Source organism: Hylobates moloch, unplaced genomic scaffold (assembly GCF_009828535.3).
Source record: "Hylobates moloch isolate HMO894 unplaced genomic scaffold, HMol_V3 SCAFFOLD_14, whole genome shotgun sequence".
Classification (NCBI taxonomy): domain Eukaryota; kingdom Metazoa; phylum Chordata; class Mammalia; order Primates; family Hylobatidae; genus Hylobates; species Hylobates moloch.
In genome coordinates this window covers 54,380,262-54,406,689 of record NW_026652289.1, presented here as the reverse complement: position 1 = coordinate 54,406,689, position 26,428 = coordinate 54,380,262, and the positions used below count along the sequence as shown (strand labels likewise).

Sequence of the window (26,428 nt, the reverse complement as noted above, 5' to 3'; positions counted from 1 at the left end):
GTGTCGGAAGCGGAGCGCTCGCACAGCCCTGAGAGTGAGTGCTTCCTTAAAGTTTGCTTCCTAAGCACCTGGCTTGCATCTTCAGTCCTGCTGCTAGAGAAGGAGCAATGGCTCCCCACCCCCTGAACCTGCTGCCCTAGCCTCCTAGACTAAGCAGGCTGGAGAGGTTGGGGGAGACACGCTCTAGGGAGACTGGGGGAGCAGCCACTGAGACCTTTCCACACATACACACTGTGCTGGGACATGTTGGCCCACAAGGGAGATAAAGCACAGTGCTCACAGCCAGGCCATTCCTGGTCAGGCCCCCAGCCCCAGAGCCCCAGGAGTACCACTCTTGGCAGGCCTAGACGGGGAGAAAATTAGGAGTGGGGTTCCTGACTACCATCCCCCACCAGTGTCTGGGTGACCTTGGCTGGTCCTTTCAGTTCTAATCAAAAGCAAAGCCTCAGTTTTTCTGTCTCTAAACTGCCCAAATGTGGGGGTGGGACAGGACTCAGAGGGAAGGAAAGGCCAAGTAAGGAGGCGGGGGGGTCTCTGGAAGACAGACACACTCCCCTGTGTCTCATTGCATGGGTAGTTTGTCCTCACAGGCTGCTCTCTCTAGAGTGGGGGTAGAGAGGGAGGCTGGGAGGCCTCTGCAAAGCAGGAATCTCCTGCCTCCTGGCTGCCAGGCTGGTCCTGCTCTTCGGCCAGATTAAAAGAATCTCCAGGTTAGGCTAGAGCTGCGAAAGGCGAGGGTGTCGGACGCCGTTTCTCGTTTTCATCATATAGACAAAACAGCCCTGTGCAGAGATGGTCAACGTACCTAAAACCCGAAGAACCTTCTGTAAGAAGTGTGGCAAGCATCAGCCTCACAAAGTGACACAATATAAGAAGGGCAAGGATTCTTTGTATGCCCAGGGAAGGAGGCGCTATGATCGGAAGCAGAGTGGCTATGGTGGGCAGACAAAGCCAATTTTCCGGAAGAAGGCTAAGACCACAAAGAAGATGGTGCTAAGGCTGGAATGTGTTGAGCCTAACTGCAGATCCAAGAGAATGCTGGCCATTAAGAGATGCAAGCATTTTGAACTGGGAGGAGATAAGAAGAGAAAGGGCCAAGTGATCCAGTTCTAAACTTTGGGATATTTTTCTTCTAATTTTGAAGAGAAAATGGTGAAGCCATAGAAAAATTACCTGAGGGAAAATAAATACAGTGATATTCTTACACACACACACAAAAAAAAGAATCTCCAACATGGGGCCCAAAATAGGTAGAAATGAGGCAGGCCACAGGGGCCTCCCAAACACTTCTGAACACTGCCCACACTCCAAATCCCTCCTCTTCTAGCCCAGGATTCCTGATCATCCTTCAAAGCCCAGTTCAGATCTCACCTCTCTATAGAGCAACCCCCCACCCCAGGCCAAGGACTAGTCTCTCGTCATTCTGCCATCTCACCTCACCAAAAGCACTTAGGACCCTGCCTGGCGTGCAGCAAATGCTCCATCAAAAAACATACTTTGTCTTTATAATAATTTCCTGCAGTGCTCAGAACTGAACCATAATCTTTGGTTCATACTCTAGTGCCATCACTGGCCCATCATGGCTTTCTTTAATTGTTTAATTATAATTTATTTTCAATAATATAATGAACTTCCATTAACTGACCAATCTAACGTATGCTCTTACCCTCTTCTCTCCCCGATCTTCCCACCCACCCTCCAAGAAGAAACCATCCTCTTGAAGTTTGTGTTTATTATTATCAAATAAATGGAAGACTATAGGTACCCAAAGAGGCACAATGGCTGGTAGATTCTTTAATAGAAGTAGTTGTTTTACCGATCAAGCTGCAACGCCCTTGAGAGCAGTGTCTGGCTTCCTCTTTTGCTGCAGCGTGAGCATCATGGGGCTGGCCACACCACAGTGTCGGTGGAGTCTACTTGAGGCACCAAGAGCAAGAAGGGTGAGGCCTGAGTGCCAGGCGGCAGGTGGAACACAGCTCCAGGATAGGGAAAAGGGCTTCGCGTTCTAGCTCACTGCACCTGGACAGGTGCCTGTGATACTTTGGCCCTGCCCTGTGACATCACACAATGTTGCCCAGGTGACCCAGCTAGGTGGAAGAGCTCACTGCTTTTCCAGGCCTGGGCAGAGGCAGGGCCCCTGTGCCCCGTCTCTCCACCATCCTAGGGGTGCCAAGAGTCAATTGCCTCATTGCTGACGCTGTCCAGCTGGCCATGGCCCTCAACCCCCAAGGCCCTTCCACCCACAGACCGTCTCGCTGCTGAGAGATCCAGGACCTGCCCCCACTTGGCCACCCTCCTCCTCCCCCGACATCCAGGCCCCAGGGCTGGTGTGTGGCACCCCTGAGACCACATTGACCTCCATACTGTCTACTACCCATAAAGACTCCAAGACGCCCAGGCCAGCTGTCTGGGCAGGACTGATGCCTGATCACCCACTAATACCAAGTACTCATCCCCAAGATTGTTAAACAAGGCCAGACACTCCTGGCCTCAAGAGGATGGGACTGAAAAACAAAAAGGTAAGGCCAGGGACATGGGCCATGCACCTGCATGAATCTGTCCCTCCTTCAAAATCCTTCCTTCAAAGTTTTGTTTGCTCCTTAATCATGACGAAAGTTTCCCTTCCCTGGGTCTCAGTTTTCACAGCTATGAAATGGGGAGTGAGGCGGTCTCTGTGGCTCTCCCAGGTTAGCTGCCCTATACTCTTGGGCCACACGGGAACTGGAATGCAGTATACTTGCAGGTGTTGTCAATGCTGACCACCCTTACCTGGTTGTTTCTGCCCTCTTGTTGCTGTGGTCACACAGTCTGAGAGCCCACTGAGATGGTTCATTACCCCCGTCCAAGATCTCCCAGGAGATTCCCAGGCTGCTGCCTTGGCAGCCCTGATGCCCCCACTGCCCCCATGCTCTCCAAGCCTTGGCCCTGATTTTCTGGGGCCTAGGCCCCTGCCCTGGAACACAGATGCTTGGGTCTCTGGAGAGAAGGGATTTTTGTGTGTTTTGTTGATCGCTGTATCCCCAGCACTCAGAACAGTGCCTGGCACATAGTGGGTGCTTAATAAAAAGCTGTGGCCCAGCAGCAGAGCTCTGCCAGGAAGGGACTAGAATCTCAGTGCGATGAGATGTAAACAGTTCAATGCAAGGGACCGCTTACCTTCCTCTCACTAGCAAGGCTGAGCCCCTGCCCTAGATGGTGTCACCCACAGGGATAGCAGAAGGAGCTGAGACCAAAGGCACACAGGTACTTGCAAATAGGGGATACCCTCTTTGTAGTTACACTCAGGTTGAATAAGCCAAATAGCTGGGGGTGCCCAGGCCCTAGTGTGATTTCCACTTTATTAATCTTGATTTTGATGTCTCTGGTTCCTGATGTTCTCTGCCCACAGCTAACCCCCACCCCCCACAGACTCCACCCTCCCCATTAAGCCTCTTTCTGTAATGCCACACACTCTGGACCAGGCACCAAGGTTGACCTGGCACCCAAAGCTGCCAGCTGGTCCCCACCTGCCCCACAGAGCTGGATTTAGGGATCCGGGGAGTGTGCATGGGAGTCCTGAGGAGGAGCCAAGTTTGCTTTGATTGGTAGCTTTGAGAAGCACTTTTGATAGCTGGGTAGAATCGCCTATAAGGATGCTTATCATGGCCGGGGGTGGTGGCTCACACCTGTAATCCCAGCACTTGGCGAGGCCGAGGCAGGAGTTTGAGACCAGCCTGACCAACATGGTGAAACCCCTACTAAAAATACAAAAATTAGCTGGGTGTGGTGGTGCACACCTGTAATCCCAGTTACTCAGGAGGCTGAGGCAGGAAAATCGCTTGAACCTGGGAGGCAGATGCTGCAGTAAGCCGAGATAGCACCACTGCACTCCAGCCTGGGCAACAAAGAGTGAAACTCCATCTCAAAAAAAAAAAAAAAAAAAAAAAGGATGCTCATCATGTATATATAATACATATTTGTGTTTCTTCTTTTGTGAATCCCCAGTTCATGTTTTTTAAATTGGGTAATGTTTATAGGTTTCAGTGCTCTTTGTATACTACGGATATTAATCCTTTTTTAAATATATAGCAAACATTTTCTCCTTTTTTTCTTTTCTTTGTATTGCAGGACATTTTGGACCATTATAGAAGTTAGTATAGATTTTTAAAATGCAATCAAACCTATCCCTTTTTAATGATGTCTGACTTTTGTGTCATCTTTTGGAATGCTTCTCTGCTCCAAAGAACACAATTCCTCTTGCTGCCACCAATGGATACTCAGGTTATGAGTTCAAGGGGGCATCCACTGTGGAGCAGAGAAGGGATCCACATCCAAGGAAGCATGGTTAGAGCACAGCAGAGACAGCAAGAGTGTGGGGTCAGACAGACCCTGCTTCCAGTTCCAGCCCTGGCCCCACTAGCTAAGCTGTGTGCTTTCATGCTGGCCACCATAACTCCCAGGCAAGTTTAGATGCTGAAACTAGAAAGAACATGGGGGACCATTTTTAACTGAAAGTCCTTGTGAAACTGCTGGGAAATAGCCCCACTGCCGTCAAATAACTTGCCCAAATGACAGATCCAGGCAGCCAGGCACCCTGCCTCCCAGCCCAGCCCCTCTCCAGCTGGTGTGACTTTTCAGACTCAGGGCCCTTCTAGAGGGCAGAACTGGGCTCAGCTCCTCAGGCCTCCCAGGCTGCTGGAGAGGGAGGAGTGGGTGGAAGAGTTTGTCTCCTTCCATCTCTCTCCCCACCAGAACCAAGTTAAGCACCCCCCACCCCACCCGCGGGAGCTGAATTCAAGGACCATTAACTCCCTGTTGTTCCTACCTCCTCCTCTCACCCCAGCCCTTCCCCCCAGCACATGGATCCAAAAATGCCCTAAGTGATGGGCAGTCCTAGTTCCCCTGCGACATCTGCTGGCTAATCCTGGCCTATTGAGGGCAAGGCCGCCTGTCTGGTGGGATAAGGGCACTGGAGTTAGCAGCTTCCAATCTTGCCAGGCCCAGTGGAGTAGCTGAGAGTGCTGAACTTTGGAATCAGGCAGGCTTTGGTGCTCACAGCCCAGCCTCCCATCCACTGGCTGTGTGGCCTTGGGCAGGTAAACTGGCCAAACCCCTGCCTGGAAAAGCTGCCTGCTGATCTCTGCACCCTAGCAGTGTTGGGTGGGTTAAGTGGGAGTGAGCCTGAGAAGCTGATGGTGAGCATCCAGCTCTGCTCCCAGCCGAGAGGAGGCATGAATTCCCTCCCCAGGGCTCACCACACCCCTACAGATGGGTTTGTGAGACCTGAGACTTACGGGGGGTGCCCCATCACCCCCAGTTCACTACCACTCATGTAACCCAGTATGTGCATTTTCTGTTCCCTCATCAATCCTCTAGCGCAGGCCAGGGGTAACAGATGGGTCGAGGACGTTGGTTCTGATGCAGGACATCTCTGAGGGAAGCCTGCAGATTCCCATCCAGACGTGGGAATAAAAAAGGGATAGTGGGAAGTTAGCAGCCCTGACCCACCATCCCCCTCCTGGCCTCACCCTTGGCCCCAGGCCTCCCTGGCCCTGGGCCCAGCCTGCCCAGCGGGCACATGCCTGCAGGCCTCACCAGGAGGCGCCAGCCTGGCAGTTGGCCTCATGCCCAGAACTGAAGCACAACAGTTCTCGCCAAACTTCCTGCAAGCTTTATTCCCAGAAGGGAAGGCTGTCCCCGAGGGGAGGCGCAGGGGAGGTAGAGGAGGAGCCGGTGTGACTCCTGGCCAGGTCTGCAGATGCCTAGTTGGGCTCTGGGGCTGCCAGGGAGCCAGTGAGAGCCCCTGGACAATGGTCTTGCTCCTGGGCCCTCCCTTGCATGGCCCTAGGGAGGCCATGAGAGGCCCTGTGCCCTCACTGCAAGGTGAATCCATCTAGGAACATGAATCACCCCTCCCAGCCTCACTGCAGGAACTTCAGGCACACTAACCACTGGAAAGGCTGAATCACAAACTATTCCAGACATTCCCATTGGCCAGGTGGGAAAATCAAGGTACAGAGAGGCAGGGCCAGAGCTGAGCTGAAACTTAGGTCTTTTTTCTTTTTTTCTTTTTTCTTCCTTTCTTTTTTTTTTAATGGAGTCTCACTCTATCACCCAGGCTGGAGTACCATCTTGGCTCACTGCAACCTCCGCCTCCTAAGTTCAAGCAATTTTTCTGCCTCAGCCTCCCGAGTAGCTGGGATTACAGCCTCGTGCCACCACGCCCAGCTAATTTTTGTATTTTTAGTAGAGATGGGGTTTCACCATGTTGGCAAGGCTGGTCTCGAACTCCCAGCCTCAAGTGATTTGCCTGCCTCGGCCTCCTAAAGTGCTGGGATTACAGGGGTGAGCCACCACGTCCAGCCAAGTTGAAACCTAGATCTTTTTGCCCCGAGGCTGCCAGCCTTACTCCTGTGCCACTAAACCAGGAAAGCAAGGCTGCTGGGGAGTGGGGGGTCATGGTGGCCTGCATGAGGGTGGATATGGGAGGAAGCTGCCTACCCAGGAGGTCAGGGAGCAGCACTCTGGCTGCTCCTCCTCCCTCACCTCCAGGCAAGGGCATCTTCCCCTCTCCTCATTCTCCCCTGACAGGAGCATGGGGGAGAGAAGGAGGGGCAACCCTCATCAACACCTCTGCAGATGGTGATAGGCCCTGCTGGGTCCTGGAAGAGGGTGGGGGTGGCCTCCTCAGTCAGAGGAAGGAGAGGGGGGTCTCTCTGCAGGACTGGCACTTCTGATCTGGGGGGCATGTATTCTCACCTCCTAATTAACCATCTTGCTAGGCAAGAACCACAGCCTGCACCAGGCAAGCCAAGGGAAGTGGGGGAGCAAGGCACAGGGATGACAGTTCTGGAGCGACACCCAGGGAGGAGCAGAGAAAACAGCTAGGGCAGAGGTGGGGAGGCAGGAGGGAGCTTGGTGGGTGTGAGAAACAGCCAAGAGGCCAGTGTGGCTGGAGTGGAGTGACCCACAGGGCCCGTGGGACAAGATGAGGTCAGTTTTCTGGGCCAGCTCCTGGAGGGCCCCACGGGCCATTGCAAGGCTCTGAGAGAAGCAGCAAGCTACTTCAGGGTTCTGAGCAGAGGAGAGAGAGGGTCTGGGTCCAATCTGTAAAGGCTCACTCTGGCGACTGGATGGGGTGGAGGGAGAGCCGGAGAGGAAACAGAACTCCATCAGAGGCGAGTCGGGACATGCAGGTGTCTGGGACCTGAGTGCTGACCTGAGGATGCTGAGAAGGGGTCAGAGTCCAGATATAGTTTGAAGGTGGAGCTGACAGGATCTGCTGAGGAACTGGATAAGGGATGTAGAGGGAGAGCGGGAAGAATCAGGAAGGACTCCAAGATGTGGGGCTTGAACAACAGCATCGCCAGTAACTCACTAACAAGTTGAGGCAGATAGCAGGAGGAGGGGTTTGAAGAGGAGTCCAGAGCTTGTTAGCTTTGAGAGGCCAGTAGACCCCCAAGGGGAGCTGCTGAGGGAGTGTGTGGCTCCGATTGGTGGGCACCCCATGCTATTGTGAGAAATGGATGAAATAACGTTCCTAAAACTCCTCAGGGCAGAGCAGAGCCTCAGGCACTTTGCCCTTCTCTTTCCCTCCGCCTGAGGCTTCCAGGAGCCAAGTCTCAAGGTAGGAGCAGAGCAGGTTCCAGATAGGCCGGTCCAAGTCCTCATCTCCCCACTGGGGAAACTGACTCTCAGAACATGGCTGGCTTTGGGGCCCAGCATGGTGAGAAGCAGAGCTGGTTTAAACCTACCTCTCCTGACACTCAGGGCTCCTCAGCAGCCGGCCATTCTGAGCCAAGGACCCCGCCTGCCGAGGCTGCCACCAAAACCAGAGCCCATCCAGGGCCCAGGTCCTTGTTCCTGTCTGGGCCTCAATTTCCCCTCTATGTAATAGGACATTGTTCTCAACCCCACCCAACCAGGGCCTGCCCTGGAATGCAGGGTCTGACAGGCTGAGCTTTCCAGAGATGAAGAACAGACTGCCAGTGGCCCCTCAGGGCCCTGCCTCCACCCTGAGGAGGTCCATTGCTCCTCTCCCAGAGCCAGGAGTGCCCCTCTATGGCCCCTCATATCAGCTGGAGGGACAAAGGGTAGGCGAGACCTCCTACCACAGGAGGCCTAACAAGGGTTAATCTGGTTCAGATTAACTGGAAGTGGAGAGTCAGCCAGCTGGCCGGTGGAGGACCAGGGCCAGGGAGGACAAGGACACCCCTGAGCCACAGCAGCCTCATAGCCACACCCCTCCCCACCCCACCGCGTTTATATGCCCAGCTCTGCCTTCTTCTCTGAGTCCCCACTGCCTCCCCAGCCAAACTGAGCCACCTCTGGGCCTTGGAAAGCTCTGCCCCTTCCCGCTTGCTGCCTTCACTCCATTGTTCTGCTCCTGGCCTGTCCTCCCTGACTCCACTCCTGCACCTTCTCCCAACCCTTTAAGGCCTCCTCCTCCCTGCTGTCTTCCCTGACTGCCTCAGCCGGCCAGGGCTTTGTCTCCTCTCAGCAACTCTCATTACGATGGTCCTTTGGGCTGTGAATCCACGAGTTACTAAGCTGCTGAGTCCCTGCTTGGGGCAACTGACGTAGGAAGCCCCCTGCATGGGCGGGCACCTCTTCCTCCCCAGTCCGCAGGGTTCCTGGGTAGAAGACAGGTGGGGCATCTGGGACAGACACACACATTCACCTCCATGTAATGCACTGAGTGCCTCCATGGACATGGAGAAGCTTTGTCAGCTGTAAAGTGCTGTGCACAGGAGGGACCTGAGGTGATGGGTGAGCTGAGATGAGGTTACAAGATAGACTGAAGAAGGTGGCCCATTGTTAGGACTGCAAAAGCAGCTGGGATTTAGGAATTACAGACAAGGACACCTTCAAAAGCTAAGGCTTAGAAGTGGGACCGGACTTGAAAGGTGAGGTGGCCTGTCTCATCCTGCAGGAAGGGTAGGATCCAGGACTGGGGGAGAGGCCGAGAGGCACTGAGAGAGATGTGGGATGGGGACAGAAGTAGGGAGAAAATGGGACCAAGGCGACTGCCCTGCAGAGTGGGCGGAAGGGTGACAGAGGGAGGCAGGCACTTGATGGAAGCTGTGAGGGGCTAGATGCTAGAAGGTGGCAGTGAAGGGAGGTGCCGCAGCAGAGGAGGCCACTCAGGGCCAGGTGCAGTAACTCATGCCTATAATCCCAGCACTCTGGGAGGCTGAGGCAGGCAGATCACCTGAGGTCAGGAGTTCGAGACCATGAGGAAACCCCGTCTCTACTAAAAATACAAAAATTAGCTGGACGTGGTGGCACATGCCTCTAATCCCAGCTACTGGGGAGGCTGAGGCAGGAGAATTGCTTGAACCTGGGAGGTAGAGGCTGCAGTGAGCCAAGATGGCACCACTGCACTCCAGCCTGGGCAACAGAGCAAGACTCTGTCTCAAAAAAAAAAAAAAAAGCCACTCAGCCCTGGCTCTCCCCACAGAACACTGAAGACCCAGGGGAGCCCCTGGTCGCCTCCCAGAGCACAGAACCTGAGATCGGTCACCTGTCTCCCTCTAACAAGGAGACCATCGTGGTCACCCTCCATGGGGCTACCAACCTGCCTGCCTGCAAGGATGGCTCTGAGCCGTGGCCCTATGTGGTGATGGAAGTAGCTGCGTGAGAGTCGGGGCAGGGGATGGGTTGGGCTGTGAGCAGAAACCAGGGGACAGCTATTTGGAATACGAGTACCCGAAGGCCCAGGACTGGGACTGTCATACCCAGAGGGGAAGAGCTGCTGTGGGCACTGCCTGGCATCTCCGCTGCTGCATGGGAAGCTGCTCACCAAGGCTGAGGAAGGCAGGGTGCCAGCGGATCCAGAGAGTCACCCCTCCCCACCCCACACCAGCGGGGCAGGGATTGGTCACAGCTCAGCTTCAGTGGGGCAGGGCCCTTGTATGCAGAAGCCTGGGCTGGGCTCATGGGCATGATGGTCAGATTGGGGAAGGGGAAGATTTGGGGCCTGCCTCTCCTGACTTCTGGGTGCCCCACCCCACCATAACCAGCCCTGGGGTAGGGTCCTCATAACCACCCTCCCCTCCCCTCCATCTCCAGTCACTTCCATTATGAGGACTCCCCTAGTTCTGGGCTTTTAATGCACCCCACACACCCCCTCCAGCCAGCTGCTGTCAGGGTACACACTTCCCCAGCCTGGTGCCAAGGCCTGCCACGCCACGTCTATGCCCACCTCACGGGTCTCGCTTCTTCCAGAAAGGCGCCAAGGGGCAACACAATCTCCATCCAGCCAACCTTCGCTGGGGACACTGGACATTTGCTCAATCTTTATTATAAAGTACCCTCCAAGGAGCATGTCACCCCTAGACCTTCTATAGACAGACGGTGGGAGCCTTGGTGGCCTCCCACCAAGCCACCCTATACTTCCCCTCCCCCACCAATGCTGGCACCATTCAGTTCCTGCCAAGAGTCTGTTGCCCACATTTCCTTTTGGGGAGTGCCTGCCCCAGCCCTCTCACCAATGCCTGCTGAAATCCCGCCTTTAAAGCCTCCTCCTCCAGGCAGCCACCAGAGTTGAGCTCTCCCTCCTCTGGAGTGCCACAGCAGTGGTGACCCTGGTCTGAAGTACTTTATAGCAACATGGTTTATGCAGTCCTCTGGGGCTCCCTGAAGACGGATCTCCTCCTCCATTTCTCCCAACAATGCACCCAACATAGGCCTGAGCCCAAACTTAGGAGCCAAGGCATGACTGAGGCCAACACCTGGTTACTATGACAAGTCCCTGCCCCCCCAGCCTCCCCCACTGTGAAAGGGGGATAGAAGCTGTGCCGAGAGCAACAGGTGAAATACTTGCCTCAAAAGCCCCATTTGTGCCAGCCCAGCTCCTCGGCCCTCCCTCCCCCAACTCCATTTCCGTGGTGAGGGAAGGACAGGTGGTGGGAGCAGGCTTGGCAGGGAGGCTGGTTTCTAGCAGGGAGCTCGCCTTTTCCGCTCAGCTATTTCCATAAACCAATTATCGCCGATCATCTCGGGAGATTGAGGCCCTGACTGTCACCAATCCGACCTGGGCGGCGGGGCGGGGAGCTGGGTGGCTGTGTGGCTCCTAGGCAGGCACCGCGACCCGCGCCATCACCCGGTTGCCATGGGAACGCGCGGCAGGAGCCTAGGCGACACGAGCCTGGGTGGGGGTGCGGAGAGCCGAGCACACCCCGAGTCCTCCTGCGCCCTCCCTGTGGCTGCGGCACGTGGGGCGGGAGAGAGGGTGGGGACAGAGAACGCGAGGAAGGGGGAGGGGAAAGCACGTCGCTGCACCCCTCTCCAGCTGGGAGCAGCGCCTGGGCCAGGCTGCAGCCTGAGTCCCAGGGCTCCAGACAGGCGGAGCTGCCACCAGCTCGAGGTGGTGCTAATGAGATGCAAATGAAGGGAGAAGGAAGGGCTTCTGAGAATGAAGGCCCAGCTGTCAGGACCTGAAGAGGCCTTTCAGTCCTCGCCCCCAGCCCCAGGCAGGAACCCCAGAGGGAGGATCCAGACCCTCAGAGGCCATAGAACCTGGAAAAAATTTTATATCCCTGCACATCTGATTACAAATAAACACGTAACAAAGCACACAATAGTCATAAGAAAGTTCACGAAAGTTTTCATTTTGTTCATGATGAATATTTCAATGCTTTTTTAAAAATATGTATTTATTTGTAAAGACTTCAATGTAAGACCTGCAACTGTAACACCCCTAGAAGAAAACACAGGGGAAAGGCTCCTTTACACTGGTCTTGGCAATTAATCTTCAGATATGACACTGGAAGTACAGGTAACAGAATAAAAAATAAGTGAGACTGCATCAAACTGAAAATCTTCTGCACAGCAAAGGGAATAATCCACAAAACAAAAAGGCAGCCTATGGTATGGGAGAAAATATTTGCAAAACATGTATCTGATAAGGAGTTAATATCCAAAATATATGAGTAACTCATACAACTCAACAGCAAAAAGACAAGTAACCCAATTTTAAAAATGAGAAAAAGACCCAAATAGAAATTTTTCCAACAAAGAAATACAAATGGCCAACAGGCACATGAAAAGGTGCACATCACTAATCATCAGGGAATGTAAATCAAAGCCACAAGGAGATAGCACCTCACACCTGTTAGGATGGCTGTTCTCAAAAACACAAGAGATAAGTGTTGGTGGGGGTGTGGAGAAAAGAGAACCCTTGTACACTGTTGGTGGGAATGTGCAGTAAAATGGTGCAGCCATTATGGAACACAGCATGGAGGTTCCTCAAAAAATTGAAAATAAAACTACCATACGATCCGGCAATCTCAGTACTGGGTATATATCCAAAGGAAACAAAATCAGTATCTTGAAAAGATATCTGGCCAGGCGCGGTGGCTCATGCCTGTAATCCCAGCACTTTGGGGGGCCAAGGTGGGCGGATCACAAGGTCAGGAGTTCAAGACCACCCTGGCCAATATGGTGAAACCCCATCTCTACTAAAAATACAAAAACTAGCCAGGTGTGGTGCAGCTGCTAGGGAGGCTGAGGCAGGAGAATTGCTTGAACCTGGGAGGCGGAGGTTGCAGTGAGCCGAGATTGCACCACTGCACTCCAGCCTGGGCAACAGAGCGAGACTCCATCTCAAAAAAAAAAAAAAAAAAAGTAAAAGAAAAGAGAAGATATCTGGGCCTGGTGCAGTGGCTCATGCCTGTAATCCCAGAACTTTGGAAGGCTGAGGCAGGTGGATCATCTGAGGTCAAGAGTACCCCTATATTCATTGCAGAATTATTCACAATAGCCAAGATACAGAATCAACCTAAGTGTTTGTTGATGAATGAATGGATAAAGAAAATGTCATATATATATATATATATATATATATATACACACACACACATGTCATATACATATATTTATATATACTTATGTCATATATACACACACACAATTATATATTGTATACATATATATCCACATATAGACAACACATACACAATGGAATATTATTCAGCCATAAAGGGAGGACATCCTGCCATTTGTGACAATGCAGATGAGCCTGGAGGACATTATGCTAGATGAAATAAGCTAGACACAGAAAGACAAATACTGCATAATCTCACTTAATGGAATCTAAGATGAACTCATAGATGCAGAGAGTAGAATGGTGGCTGTCAGGGGCTGTGGATGAGGGAAATTAGGAAATGTTGGCCAAAGGATACAAACTCTCAGTTTTGGGATAAGTAATTCTGGGGATCTAATATGCAGCAGGTGACTCTAGTTAATGATACTATATTGTGGCTGGGCACAGTGGCTCACACCTGTAATCCCAGCATTTTGGGAGGCCAAGACAAGTGGATCACCTGAGGTCAGGAGTTTGATACCAGCCTGGCCAACATGGTGAAACTCCATCTCTACTAAAAATACAAAAATTAGCTTGGTGTGGTGGTGGGCACCTGTAATCCCAGCTATTTCAGAGGGTGAGGCAGGAGAATCACTTGAACCTGGGAGGCGGAGGTTGCGGTGAGCTGAGATTGTGCCAGTGCACTCCAGCCTGGGTGACAGAGTGAGACTCCGTCTGAAAAAAAAAATGATACTATATTATGTATTTGAAATGTGCTAAGAGTAGATTTTAAGTGTTTTCACCACATACACAAAAGGTAACTGTGAGGTGATAGATGTGTTAATTAACTTGATCGTGATGATCACGCAGAAAGTATATGTGTATCAAATCATCACTTTGTACATTTTAAATACATATAAATTCTATTTTTATTTGTCTATTATACCTCAATAAAACTGGGAAAATATGCATATATATATATATATATATTTTTTTTTTACATTCTTTCCAAGCATTTTTTCTCATCTTTTTGCTGCCCCTGTTTTTTGGTACCCTGAACTTAGTCTCCTGGCTTGGTTTCCTGCCCTCTGCCATCCCATCTTCTCTCACCTGAGGTTGGGGATGGGGATCCTGGGAATCCCTGTCTCAGCCTGGATTCTGTCCTTCTCTCTGGGTTTGCCGCATTCCCAGCAGGCAGGACCACAGTTGCAGGGGGTCAGGGCAGGGGGAGTAGTGAAGCACAGACCTAAGAGCGCCCCGGAACTGTTCACTCATTCATCCCCTTAGTGGGGAGCTGAAGAGGGTTCAGGCCCAAAGAGGGTGCTTCTCTTGTTTGGGGCATGGCCCCTTCACCCTTTGAGGAGGCACCAGGCTTGAGCCCATCTAGTAATAGGCACATCCTCCAGCCAAAACTATTCCAGACCAGCAGGCACTTGGCTCATCTTGTGGGTCAGCCTGTCTTCATCTAAGCCACTGGTTGGCTTCCAATCTGACCACACTTCTCCACCAATATAGTTTCTCTGTAGTCACCAGTGACCAGCATCCTTGACCCTGCATCCAACGGGCATCTCATCTTTTGTGATCTCTCAGGTAAAGGAAATAATGTATACAGTGGTCCATTTCCAAAACAAAGTGCCTTAAATCAGCTCAGATCAGCAAAGTACAGAAGAAACTGGATATATTAGGCCCCCGCTTGGATAGCCAACGCCTGCTTGTCGGCAGCCCCCCACCCTCCCCGCTTAGTTGCTCTCACCAGAACAAGAAGTTTAGTCTAAAATGAAAGTTTATTAGTCTGCAAAATAGCTCGTTTTGTCTGTTTTTTTCAGCCTGCCCAGCTACTTAGGTCATAAGTCAAATACTTGAGGCCGGGAGCGGTGGCTCACGCCTGTAATCCCAGCACTTTGGAAGGCCGAGGCAGGCGGATCATGAGGTCAGGAGATCGAGATCATCCTGGCTAACACAGTGAAGCCCCGTCTCTACTAAAAATACAAAAAAAATTAGCCGGGCATGGTGGTGGGCGCCTGTAGTCCCAGCTACTCGGGAGGCTGAGGCAGGAGAATGGCATGAACCCAGGAGGCGGAGCTTGCAGTGAGCTAAGATCACGCCACTGCACTCCAGCCTGGGCAACAGAGCAAGACTTCATCTAAAAAAAAATAAAAAAATAAAAAAATAAAAAAATAAAAACAACTTGAATAGCTCCCGAGCTAACTAGGATTGCAGTGCATTGTGGGCTGCAAAAAAATGCAGTAAGATAATCCCCCCAAAAAAACAAACTTAAAGCTAACAATCAATAGGTGACATCTAGGAAAACTGTGACCCTGCAGCATTCAGCCTATGAGGAACTAGGGGAGAGACCCGTGCACTAGGGGATAAACTGCTTATTGAAACTGTGCTGGCTGTGCCTGCCTATCAGACACCCAATCTTGCAAGACTGGCATTAAAAGTCTCACTTTCGCTGTTGCCTGGGTCTCTGAGTCCATTCTTTGGGTTTGGACGAGTGAGTTTGTTTCTTACACAGGGGCAGCAGCCCCTCATGACCACTCAGTCTCTTTGAAGCCCTTTCTCCCCTTCCAAGTTACCCCATTCTCCCACCTTCCCCTATGGCCACATCTCTTGATCTCTTCTACCTGACCTTAAATGTTAGCCTGTCTCAGGTTTCCGCCCTATGTGGCTCTTCTTTCTCTAGCCTGTACTCTTTCTCCATGTGATCCCACCCCATCCTGGTGTCAGGAATCACATTCTTCCCTCATCCAATCCATCACCAAGTCATGTCCGTGTCTCCCCATCTCTCGGATTGAGCTGCTCCTCTCCACCAGCTCCACCACCGACTTAGGCCACCGCACTATTTCTCCAACTGCTCTTGGTTCCTCTGCTCTTGCTCCCTGAAGATCCCTGCAAAGGCAGGTTACCATTTGGTACTGTGGTGCCATAGTACCGAAGGAACTCAGTGGCTTCCCATTGTTCCAAAGTAAAGAGGATTCCAGGCCCAGCATGGTTGGGTCTTTGCCAGCCCCTCCAGCTCCCCAGCAACAGGACCTCCACCTCCCTCTCTTTGCTCCAGCCACACTGGACATCTCTCAGTTCTCTGAGCAAACCCTGTTCCCTCCCACCCTCCCTTCCCAAAAACATTCTCCCTTCCTCTTTTCCCATCTCAGCTGTTCTCACTGATCTCCCAGATGAGGCCAAATCCTCCCTCATTACATGTTTTCATGTGACTCTGTACCAGGATATGTGCTTATGCACTTTATGTGATTATGCACATACTCTTTGCCAGTGCCTGCCATCCCGCCCCCTGCCTCCACTGTGCCCCACTAGTTCCATGGACAACCACCAGGTCTGCTTTGCTCACCATTATATTCCTATCATGAAACACAGTATCTGGAACATAGGAAGCCGTCACTAAATAATCGTCGAATGAATCTGGCCCTGTTTCTAGCTTGCTGTATGACTGTGGGAAAGTTACTTTGTCTTTCAATGCCTGAAAACCTCACCTGGGAACCTGTCTCAAAGGGCTATAGAGATGATGGTGCTAGACAGTGTGAGATGCTGCAGGTCTAAAGCTCTACAGGGGGAAGGGGGAGTCCTGAACAGACTCACAGTAGGCACTGAGACCTATCAGAAGAAAGCCACAGGACAGTGGAAAGAAGCCAGGCTGGGTACAGGAAGACCTAGCATCTGGCCCACTGCCCCTGACTCCCTGTGTGAGCTCAGGCCCGTCCTTGCCTTCTCTGAGCCTCAGTCTCCCCATGGCCAGGATGTAAGCTTTGGCCTGCATGCTGCTGCAGGCCTGCCTGGCTGGCTTGTGTTCTGGCCTGGAAAACGCTCTCTGTTCTTTGGAGGCAACAAGAATCCCAGCTCTGCCACCCGAGACAGATTCCATGCCCAGGTCTACCGGGCCAGTCCCCAGGCCCAGGGTGTTCCATGACTGGTCTAGGCCTGGCTCAGTGCCCTGGGGCTTGAACAGTACACAGCACCTGTCACCCAGCCTGGCACAGAGAGACCTGCCAGTCAGAGCACAACAGGGACCAGGAAGGCAGTGGCACTGACAGGCATGGGGTGCCCCAGTGGGCAGGATGAGATGTGGAAAAGGGGCTAGCCAGGAGATGGTCTGTGGGGTTCTGACCCTTGGCCAAAGGCTGCATGGCAGGGCTGCCAGCGTTGGCAGCTGCTTCTTCGGCTGCCTGCTGCCCAGAGCTAATGAGTGGGGACAGAGCCAGGACTCAAAGGGGAAGGCGCTGCTTCCTCTGTGCATGTGGGGCAGGCTTGGGATGGCACAGGGGAGGTGGCACGGGGGGGAGGCTCAGATCAGGGCCAGCTAGAGTCATACTCAGAGGATCCTTGGTTTTCTTAGATAAGCCTGAGAGCCCTGACCCCGGCCTTACACTGAGCTTGACCTTGATCATAGACTGAGCCCAGCCCAGACCCTGGTCACAGACTGAGGCTGGCCTTGGTCACAGGATGAGCTCTGACTCTGGCGACTAACTGAAGAAGGTGTTAAAAGTAGGACAATTGTTTGAAATACTGGCAAGAGGGGGGTTAAAGAAGGTTACAGTTATCAAATACCCACCATACCCTTGAGAAGTAAGCTAGGAGTGTATTGTGTGTTTCAAACAGTTTAATCACCACCCAGTCCTATAATTGAGGTATAATATTATCATTAAACCTCATTTTATAGATGAGGTTCCTGAGGCTCAAAGCATTTCCATTGCTTGCCCAAGGTCACAGAACTAGTTAGTACCCAAGGGAGGATGCAGGATCCAGGATTTCAAAATCTAAAATCTCCCTCCACCTCATTCTCTGCCTTGATCTTTCATGCAGTGGTTGCCCCTCTTGGAAGGGGGGCTGTTGGGACAGGACGCTAACCCAGACTTCCAGAGAAGATGCAGTGACTAGTGTGGAGACCCATCCTGGGATCTGGAGTTCTCCTTCCTCCCTGTCTGACTGGGGCCTTCGGTCAAGAACCCCTGAAGGCAGGGATCTGGGCAGAGTGGGTGGAGGCTCAGAATGACTCACAGGTGACCCATGGGCTTGTCTCAGCAGCCAGAGGGTTGGGCTCAGCAAAAATAACAATAACACAGTGACGGTGATCATGGGATAGTCCCAGGAATAAGGCAGCCCCCACTTGATGATGATGTTCCACTCGAAGCTCACTGCGAGCTCGGCTATTTCCACCCTCTGGTTCTAACGGTGCAGTCCTGGAAGCAGGCTGCATTATTCCCATGTGATAGCGGAGGAGGCCAAGGCCCAGGGGAGAATGTAGATGTGTCTGAGGTCACATGGCTGGCCAGTGGGAGTGGAGCAGATGAAGATGACTATTCCCATCTGGCCGCTGGCTCCTACAGAGGCCAAAGCTCCTTCTCTTCCAGCAGGATCCCCATGGGAAGAAAGACAAGGGTGGGGAGCAGGCCCGGGGTAAGGCCTGGGAACCAGGGTCTTCATCTTCCCTGCAGGGCCCCCACACCATGGTTTGATTTTCCACCCACACCTGCCCCCCATGACATCAGTTCCCGGAGGCTCAGAACCTCGGAATTTCTGTTCAGTGAGAACTTCCCTTTGTCCCAGGGTTATAAACACAGCTGGTGTCAGTGGTTGAAGGATGGTTGGCCTGAGAGCCACCCCCAGCCAGACTGAAGCCATAAGGATTCTTTCCAGATGTTCTCCCACCTCTGCCACCTGGGGCCCCTAAGGTGTTCTCATGCCTGAAACCCCCATTCAGACTCAAGAAGCATGAGTTCTCCCCCACAGGCTTCTTCTGGAATCCTGCAGAACAGTCTCAGAGGGCATTCATGGGGGAGATCTGGGGCCATGAGGCAGGCCAGAGGGGGCCTTCCTGGGGTCCTCATTGCGTCCTGCACAGGCTGTCTCCTCTGCTTGCTCCTGAGCTTGGGCAGAGCGGCTGACAGCCTCCTCCCCGCTCCCTGGTCATCAGGAGCAGCCAAGAGGCTTGGTGATCCCTCCAAGGTTTATGCAGCTTCCCTCTGCCCTAGCCTGGCCCCCTTGGGTCCCAGGGTCACATGCCACAGAGTCTAGCTTGTAGTGGAGTGAGGGAGGCCATTGAGCAGGGACTGGGGCTCTGGGCACCAATTTGTCTCCTCCTACCCCTGTGTGCTCCTGATTCTGTCATCCCTCCATGCACAAACTTAAGTTTCCAGCAGAAGGAGCTGCCCTGGAATCCCGTTGATCTCCTCATTCTCCCGTCCTTCTCTGAGGCTCCACCTATCCATCCAGAAACCTGTGAGATACTGAACACCATTGTCAGGGAGGAGCCGAGCTCAGAGATGCTTAAGGGATGTGCCACACAGTCAGCAGCAGTGGAGCCGGGAGCCAGAATTCAAAGTCAATGTCTTCAGGGCCAAGCCACTTATGCAAATCCTATAGTTCCTGGCATGTGATGCAATAGAGAGCAGAAGCGACTGTGGCAAACCAGAGAGCACCTGGCTTATTCAGAGGAGCAGCCCGTGTCCCTTCCACTGATCTCTACATGGAAGAATGAGGACATGGGCTGTCAACCCTCCTCATTTTTATTTATGTTTAATTATTAGGCTTTTTTTTATGTGTAGAGATGGGGTCTCACTATGTTGCCCAGGCCGGTTCAAACTCCCAGCCTCAAGTGATCCTCCCACCTTGGCCTCACAAAGTGCTGAGATTACAGGTGTGAGCCACCCCGGCCAGCCTCTCTCAATTTTATTTATTTTATTTTTTTATTTTTTGAGATGGAGTCTCACTCTGTCGCCTGGGCTGGAGTGCAGTGGTATGATCTCAGCTTACTGCAACCTCTGCCTCCCAGGTTCAAGAGACTCTCCTGCCTCAACCTCCTGAGTAGCTGGGATCACAGGCGCGCGCCACCACGCACAGCTAATTTTTGTATTTTTAGTAGAGATGGGGTTTCACCATGTTTATCAGGCTAGTCTTGAACTCCTGACCTTGTGATCTGCCCGCCTCAGCCTCCCAAAATGCAGGGACTACAGGCGTGAGCCACCGTGCCCGGACGCCTCTCTCAATTTTTAAAGAGAAACCAGAAATCCAAATGTTTGTATAACATCAGCCAAGTTTTACTTTCAGGCCAAACACCTCTGGTCAGTGAGGATCTCTGGGCCCCTCATTGTTCCTCTCCTGAACCCTCAACCCAACTCAGACGGCACCGGTGCCTCCAGCTTGGCTGACTGGTTCGCCTCTGCCAGGGGAGAGACTTCCCGATGGCTGCGCATCCTCCACACATGTATAAGTAGGCAACCTCCTTTCTTGAAGCCCCCTCTTTCCTCGCCTACAGGACAACCCCCTCTCCTGATTTTCTCCCCTGTTTCTGGTCACTCCACTATGGGACACTTTTTGTCCCAGTACTCTGTGAATGCCAGTGCTCCTGGCTCGGTCCTTAGCATCTCCTCTGCATCTCTACCCCCTTTTTTTTTTTTTTTTTTGAGACGGAGTTTCGCTCTTGTCACCCAGGCTGGAATGCAATGATGTGATCTCGGCTCACTGCAACCTCCACCTCTGGGGTTCAAGCAATTCTCCTGCCTCAGCCTCCTGAGTAGCTGGGATTATAGGCATGTGCCAACATGCCCGGCTAATTTTTTTTGTATTTTTAGTAGAGACAGGGTTTTGCCATGTTGGCCAAGCTGGTCTCGAACTCCTGATTGCAAGTGATCCACCTGCCTCGGCCTCCCAAAATGCTGGAATTACAGGTTTGAGCCGCCACGCCTGGCCTCTACACTTTTTAAGAGATCCCCCCTCACCTAGGCATCCCCCCTTTCCCCCATCCTGAAAGCCCCAGAATCCCTGTATCCAGCCTCTCTCCTGAGCTCCAGCTCCATGGACCCACCTGCCAATATACATCTCCACTCAGATTCTGCCTTCCCCATTGATCTCTTCATCCTCCCTCCTTCTCTGTGGCTCCACCGTCCACTCAGAAACCTGTGAGATACTGAGCGCTGTTATCAAGGAGGAGCTGAGCTCAGAGATGCTTAGGGGATGTGCCACACAGTCAGCAGCGGTGAGCCAGGAGCCAGGACTCAAGCCCACGACCAGTGAGCCTGAACACAAAGCTGTCTCTCTGGTCTTCAGCAAGCCTGGCCCGGGAATGCTCAGGAGGCCCTGGGGTTTTATCCCTGGGAGGGCAGGCTGTGGCCTCCCCCTTCCCTGTTCCCATACAAAGGTGGGGACAGAGGAGCGACTGGCCCTGAGTGAGGAGAGGAGCTGGTGGGCGTGGTCCCCTCCCTCTCCTGTCACTCATTATCTGACTTCCCAGCTGTGTGCTCCTGCGGTGCCCTGTGGCGTTGGAGGAGTGGGGCCTAGGGACTAGCCGGGGACTGTGGCCGGGACTCTCAGGATGGTCAGTGTGGCTAGCGAAACCAGACCTCGATCCCTCCACGGCACCCTGGAATGGGACAGAGAGACCAGTGGCAAGGCTGGACCGAGGTGCTCAGTGCCCCCTAGGCCTGGAGGGAGCCCAGTTCCCCCACTCCCCCTCCACAGCTGGGCTCTGCTTCCCCACTTTGGGGACATGCTCTTGGGACAGGACTTGGGATCTGGACCCTCCTGCCAGCCAAGAGCTATTTCCAGGACAGTCCTGAGAAGCTGCCACTGGCTCAGCAGCCTGGGCCAGTGAGTTGGCCCGGCAGAGCTGGAAAGGAGGGGCTGCCACTGTCCCACATGATTTTCCAGTGGTCTGTCCCTTCTTCCTTCTTTCAGCAAACACCTGCTGGGCCCCACTTTGCCCAGGCAGTGGGAACTGAGCTCCAGCAGTGACAAGACACATCCCTGCCCTTGAGGGGTGAACAGTCTAGTAGTGGTGGTGAGGCTGGGGAGGGGCAGGAATCATAATGCTGTCCCCACTCACTCATCCTTTGCCCACAGTCTCCCAGGAAGGTGGCCAGCCAGGTTCCAGTCACCAGCACTAGGGTATCAGAGCCCCTCAGGAGGCTGGGCTCTGTGTCTGAGCCAGGGAGCAGCCCCGGACCTCAAAACGTGGACTGAACACCACACGAGTTAAGCAGGGAATGAGAATCAGAATGACAGGAATCAGAAGAGTCCGGTGATTTCTGTGAGGTCAGGAAGTTCGACTTTAGGTCTGGCCCACGTTCCTCCTGCCCTGAGGCTGCATACGTGAGAAAGGGGGTACTCAAAAGAGTGGCTGTTCAGAGTGACTGAACCATTGAGAGGATTCCGCATCCTGGCAAGTCCTGCTGGGTTGTCTCATACAGGTCCACACCTTCCAAAGGGACTGTCGTTGCCTCCCTGTAGGACTGTGGTGTTGACTGACAGGTCCACCCATTGCGGCCTAAGAAGGTGGCTCCCAGGGCCCCTCACCAGCTATACCACAGGACAGGACACAGCATGACACTCCAAAGGCTGACAGATGATGCAGACAGCGGCCCTTCCTGGCCCTGCATCGCCTCCAGCCTCAAAAAGAGCAAAAAAGTATCTCTGGAAAACAAGGAGATCCCCTTCCCAGAAGAGGGTAGAAGGTGCAACAATGCCCAGAACACCGGCACTTGAGTCTGACTTTGGGCCATCACAAAGTGATGTGGTTTTCTCCTTGTCTTCCATGGGTGGAAAGGAGGGGTACCCACATTTTTGGATGAAGTGTGAGTAGTGGTGGGGTGGAGAAGCAGCATCCTTGTTTGACAAGAAGATCTTCTCAGAGTTTCTTGGAAGGTGCCCTTTCTTTTTCCCAGAGCAGCCCCCACGCCCTGCAGGCAAGGGCAGGGGAAGAGCCGGGCCCTCATGGACTGGGAGCTGCTGGCCTCCAGTTGGTGCCCTCCTTGCTCCAGAGTCAGTTATTCTGTAAACTGAGGCCCACCTGCAGTGTTGTAGCACCATCAGCAATTAGTGATGCTTCATTAGAGTCCAATTAATAAATGAAACCCAGGATGAGAGTCCCTCGCGTTGCTGAGAATAACAGCCCCACTCATGCCTTAAGTGGCAGCCTCCTGGGGCTCAAAACCCACAAGGACCAGCTGCCCTGCCTTCAGCACGGGGCTGGGGGAGGCGGCAGCACGGACTGGGGGCCTTGTCAAGGCTGTTGTCTGGTGAAGCGGGGCCGAGAAGAGAAGGGAGCTTCAGCACTGACTCCCTGCCTCAGATCTCAGCTCCTCCTTTGAGGAGTTCCTGGGCACAACTCCCTGCCCAGCAATCCCAGGGGAGCTTGGCTAAGGCCAGAGGTGTGAGGGTCGGGGCTCTTCCCCCTGCCTGCCTGGCTTCAGAGGACACTGATTGTGGCCACGGCAAAAAGGGGCCTTGAGAGGGACTCAGGGGAGAAACACAGCCTCCGTCTCCTGACTCCCCCACCCCATGCTCCCAAGCCAGCACTTGCATCAGCCAGACAGCCCCTCTCAAGCCTCACGTTCTCTCCTCCAAGTGGAAAGATCCTCTATCTGTTCGAGCCCTGCCTTCTCCAGGTTTAGGGTCAGAAACACAGGAACCCAGACTTTGGCCACCCCATTCAGATGACTGTCTCTGCAGAAGCCACCTCCCCACCTCCTGTTGCATAAGACTGGGCTCCTGGATTGGGAAGAGGTCACTGGGTTTTTCAGAGCCTTCCGGGGTGGAGGCAGGCCTAGCCTATGGCCTGGGAGTCTGGCAGCCTCTTGGACTTCTGGAGGATGGGGGAGGCAGGCCTCCCTGGCTCAGAAGTTGGCATGGAGGAAGCAGGTAGAGGGGAATTGCCCTACCTTCTCAGGAAAGATTGAGACCCAACCATGACACCTCGACAGCTGGCCTGCAGGACTGCCAGTTCCCTCACCTCCCTCTCAGTTTCCCAGGTGAGCCAGCAATGGGTTGTGATGGACCAGGTCAAAGGGGCCCAATACCTCCTATTCCACCATCCATCCACTTAAAGTTCTGCTGTTTATCCATTATTCCCAGTGCCTGCCTGACTTCTTCAGTGCCAGGGGTTCTGGGAACACCCCTCTAGTCTTTCAGGATTTATAAGCCTGCCCAGCCAGGACCCCAGCAGCCACAGCAGATCTGAGTCAGGGCCCTCCCCTTTCCTTTGCTCTCCTGGTGGCTGTCCTGGGACTGGCACTCAAAACAAACCAGGCCGCCTGTGCCCCGGCTTCTAAAGTTCTGCCCAGGAGGAGGCCAGGCCTTGACTATTTTTCATGCTTTGATGCTTTGAGGGGAGCCAGAGGCCAAGAGGACAGGAAGGGCAGGTGGGGGAGGTGGGCTCAGGTGTGAATAGAAGACCCCAGAGGCAGCTTGAGGACTGGGTAACAAGAGTGGGTACAGTATGGTACTCACACCTCTCTGGGCAGCCTTTGTGCACATGCATGTGTGCATGTATGTGTGTGCACGCATTTGTGTGCGTGTGTGTGCATGTGTGTGTATGTATGTGTGGATGTGTGTGTGTGTCTCCTGGAGTGAGGGGGAAAGCGGCTCATGAGCACTCTTGCTTTCTGTCCATCAAATCCCATGCTTTTCCGATGCTCACTTCTTCCACTCACAGCTGCAGCCCCCGGGAACCAGATGACACATTTTCCCTTAGTCATGACCTTGCAGAAGGAAAGCAAAGTCCTTGTTCCCTCCCACTCACAGCTGCGCTTGGGCCTGGCCCCCTCACATCCTGCTGGGGTGGGGGCCCCAGGAATGCCTAGCTGGGGACTGGAGTTTGTCAAAGACACACACACCCTTCCAGCAGCCTGGAGGGTAGGCCAGGTTGAGGGGGGTTTACATTTTCCTGCAGCTTGGTCTTGGGGCTGCTGCATTCTAAACCCAACTCCAGTCCTATCCTGGCATGGCTGCCCATGCTGTGGCTGGATTAAATCTGGCCCCGAGACAGCAGGCACAACCCACTAGCTCCTCCTGGCCCTGGATACCTGGAGCCAATGGGTCCAAGCCAACAGGGCAGGTCTTTGGGGGGACAGGGAGGGAGGTCTCTCCTTGCAGACAGCCTGTGGAGAGGCCTAGGGAGGCAGGTCTTGGCGAGGTCCCCTGGGCTCTAAGACTGCATTGGGAGCCCCGAGGGAGCCTGGGGACCTGGAACTCAGCCACGTGCCCATCTGCGGGGTGCAGAATGGGGCTGGGAGCAGGGAGTGAGCTCGTCCCCTGCTCCCATTCTTTGAAGAATCAGAGGCCCTTCTTGCTCTCCAGATTCTAGAATAGCATCAGGGCCCGGAGGAGTCAGCTGTGCCAGGAAAAGCCATTACCCTGACAGCCTCCCTCCACCTGTTAAAAGCCTCCCTCTTCCCCTGGGGCCTCCCCCTCCCACCCAGTTGCTTTATCTGCACTCACCTAGCCCTGATGACCTTCATATTAGATGGGGCAGGGAGGTGGGGAAAATAGTTGCTTAACTCTTTCTATGCTGGAAGAAAGTCAGCACCTCCTCCTTTGCCTTGCCCCATTGCTTTTCCCTACCTCCTTGCACCTGGGAATTCCTCCTGTCACCCTCCCAGCAGGGTTGGGAGGATACGAGGACAGTAGAAGACAGGCTGGCATGGGGTCCAACCTGAATCCTGTCACTATGCTGCCTGTGACTTCACACCTTTATTTGTGTCTTCTCTGTGCACACAGAGCCACATGAAGATCCTTGGGAATCCCCCAGGAATGTGTCCGTGCAGGTGCAGTTTTGTGTCCAGCTCTGGGGTTGACATTTGGGTACAGAAGGACTGACTTCTTCCTGACACACCCTCGGCGCTTCTGCCTTTCTGCTGTTTCTGTGCAGGTCCTTGAGGAGGGAGGCTGTGAGGCCTTATCGTGCACTAACTATACATCCATAAGTAGCAGATCGGGTCCCTGGGTAGCACAGGGAGGCTGCTGAGAGCCTGAGGTCTCTGACTTTGCTGGGGCAGCTGTCAGGAACGGGAGCCGGGGCACAGAGTGTCATGGGAGGTACTTAGATTGCACCCCTCGGTCAAGCATGGTCACAGAGCCGGAGGGAAAAAGGGACCCGAGGGTGGAGGGAGCAAGCTGAGCGCCACGTTCCTGCCAGGCTTCTGCCTTCCGTCTCTAGCCTGGCAGCCTCCCACACACCCCTTTGCGGGTGTGAGGAGTCCATTCTGCAGAGCCTGCAGGGGTGATGTGTCTGGATGGACGCTCATCTGAGAAGGACTCCGGCTCTCTGCGAGATGCCCCTTCTCACCCCAACTTGTACTCAGTGCTCCTTCCCCTTCATGCTGCCCTCAGGCAGGTCCTCTTGCAAAAACACCCAGGCTGTTTTGTATCACAAACGAGGGAATAACATGAACTGGGGCTTTCTGGGTGCTGGGAACTGAACATGCTTTCTTTCCAGTCCTTATAACACTCTCTGAGGGGGTACTATTGAAAAAGGAGGAACTTAGTAGGTGCAGAGGGGAGATGATCCCGCCAGGATAAACGCGGGCTCCAAAACCAGCTCTGAATCATTCCCGAGCCTGTGCTCTTTCCAGGATTCCACACCTTGGCCAGAGCAGCCAGACAACCCCAATTGTAGATCCAGAATTGGGGGCATGATGGGGAAAAATCACGCCAGGGCAAAGGGGCTGGTCACAGGAGGGTCAATAAGGCTAAGCTCTCTGGTGCTATGGGGTAATAACAGGAATTATATTTATATTTTAATAATTTAATGTACTAAGAATTATTAACACTTTCTTGGTACTTAGCAATGTGCCAGGCACTACACATATTCATTCGTTTCCTTCCCACAACTGCCCTGCATGCTGGGCACCGTTA

General features: G+C 53.3%; 2 protein-coding genes across 4 annotated transcripts in view; both read left to right on the top strand.

Annotated features, from left to right (window-relative positions):
• Positions 1-716: 716 nt before the first annotated feature.
• Positions 717-1,208, top strand: LOC116481921 (ribosomal protein eL42-like). Its single transcript, XM_032174985.1, has one exon. It carries the CDS (start codon positions 793-795, stop codon positions 1,111-1,113), a length of 321 nt encoding a protein of 106 aa, XP_032030876.1. The 5' UTR covers positions 717-792; the 3' UTR covers positions 1,114-1,208.
• Positions 1,209-2,093: 885 nt separating this feature from the next.
• CCDC33 (coiled-coil domain containing 33) overlaps positions 2,094-26,428 on the top strand; it is a 100,342-nt gene continuing 76,007 nt past the window's right edge. For all 3 annotated transcript variants that reach the window (XM_058427755.1, XM_058427754.1, XM_058427756.1), the window contains exon 1: positions 2,094-2,519. The gene's annotated coding sequence lies outside the window, so the exon portion shown is untranslated. The remainder of the gene's footprint in view (positions 2,520-26,428) is intronic.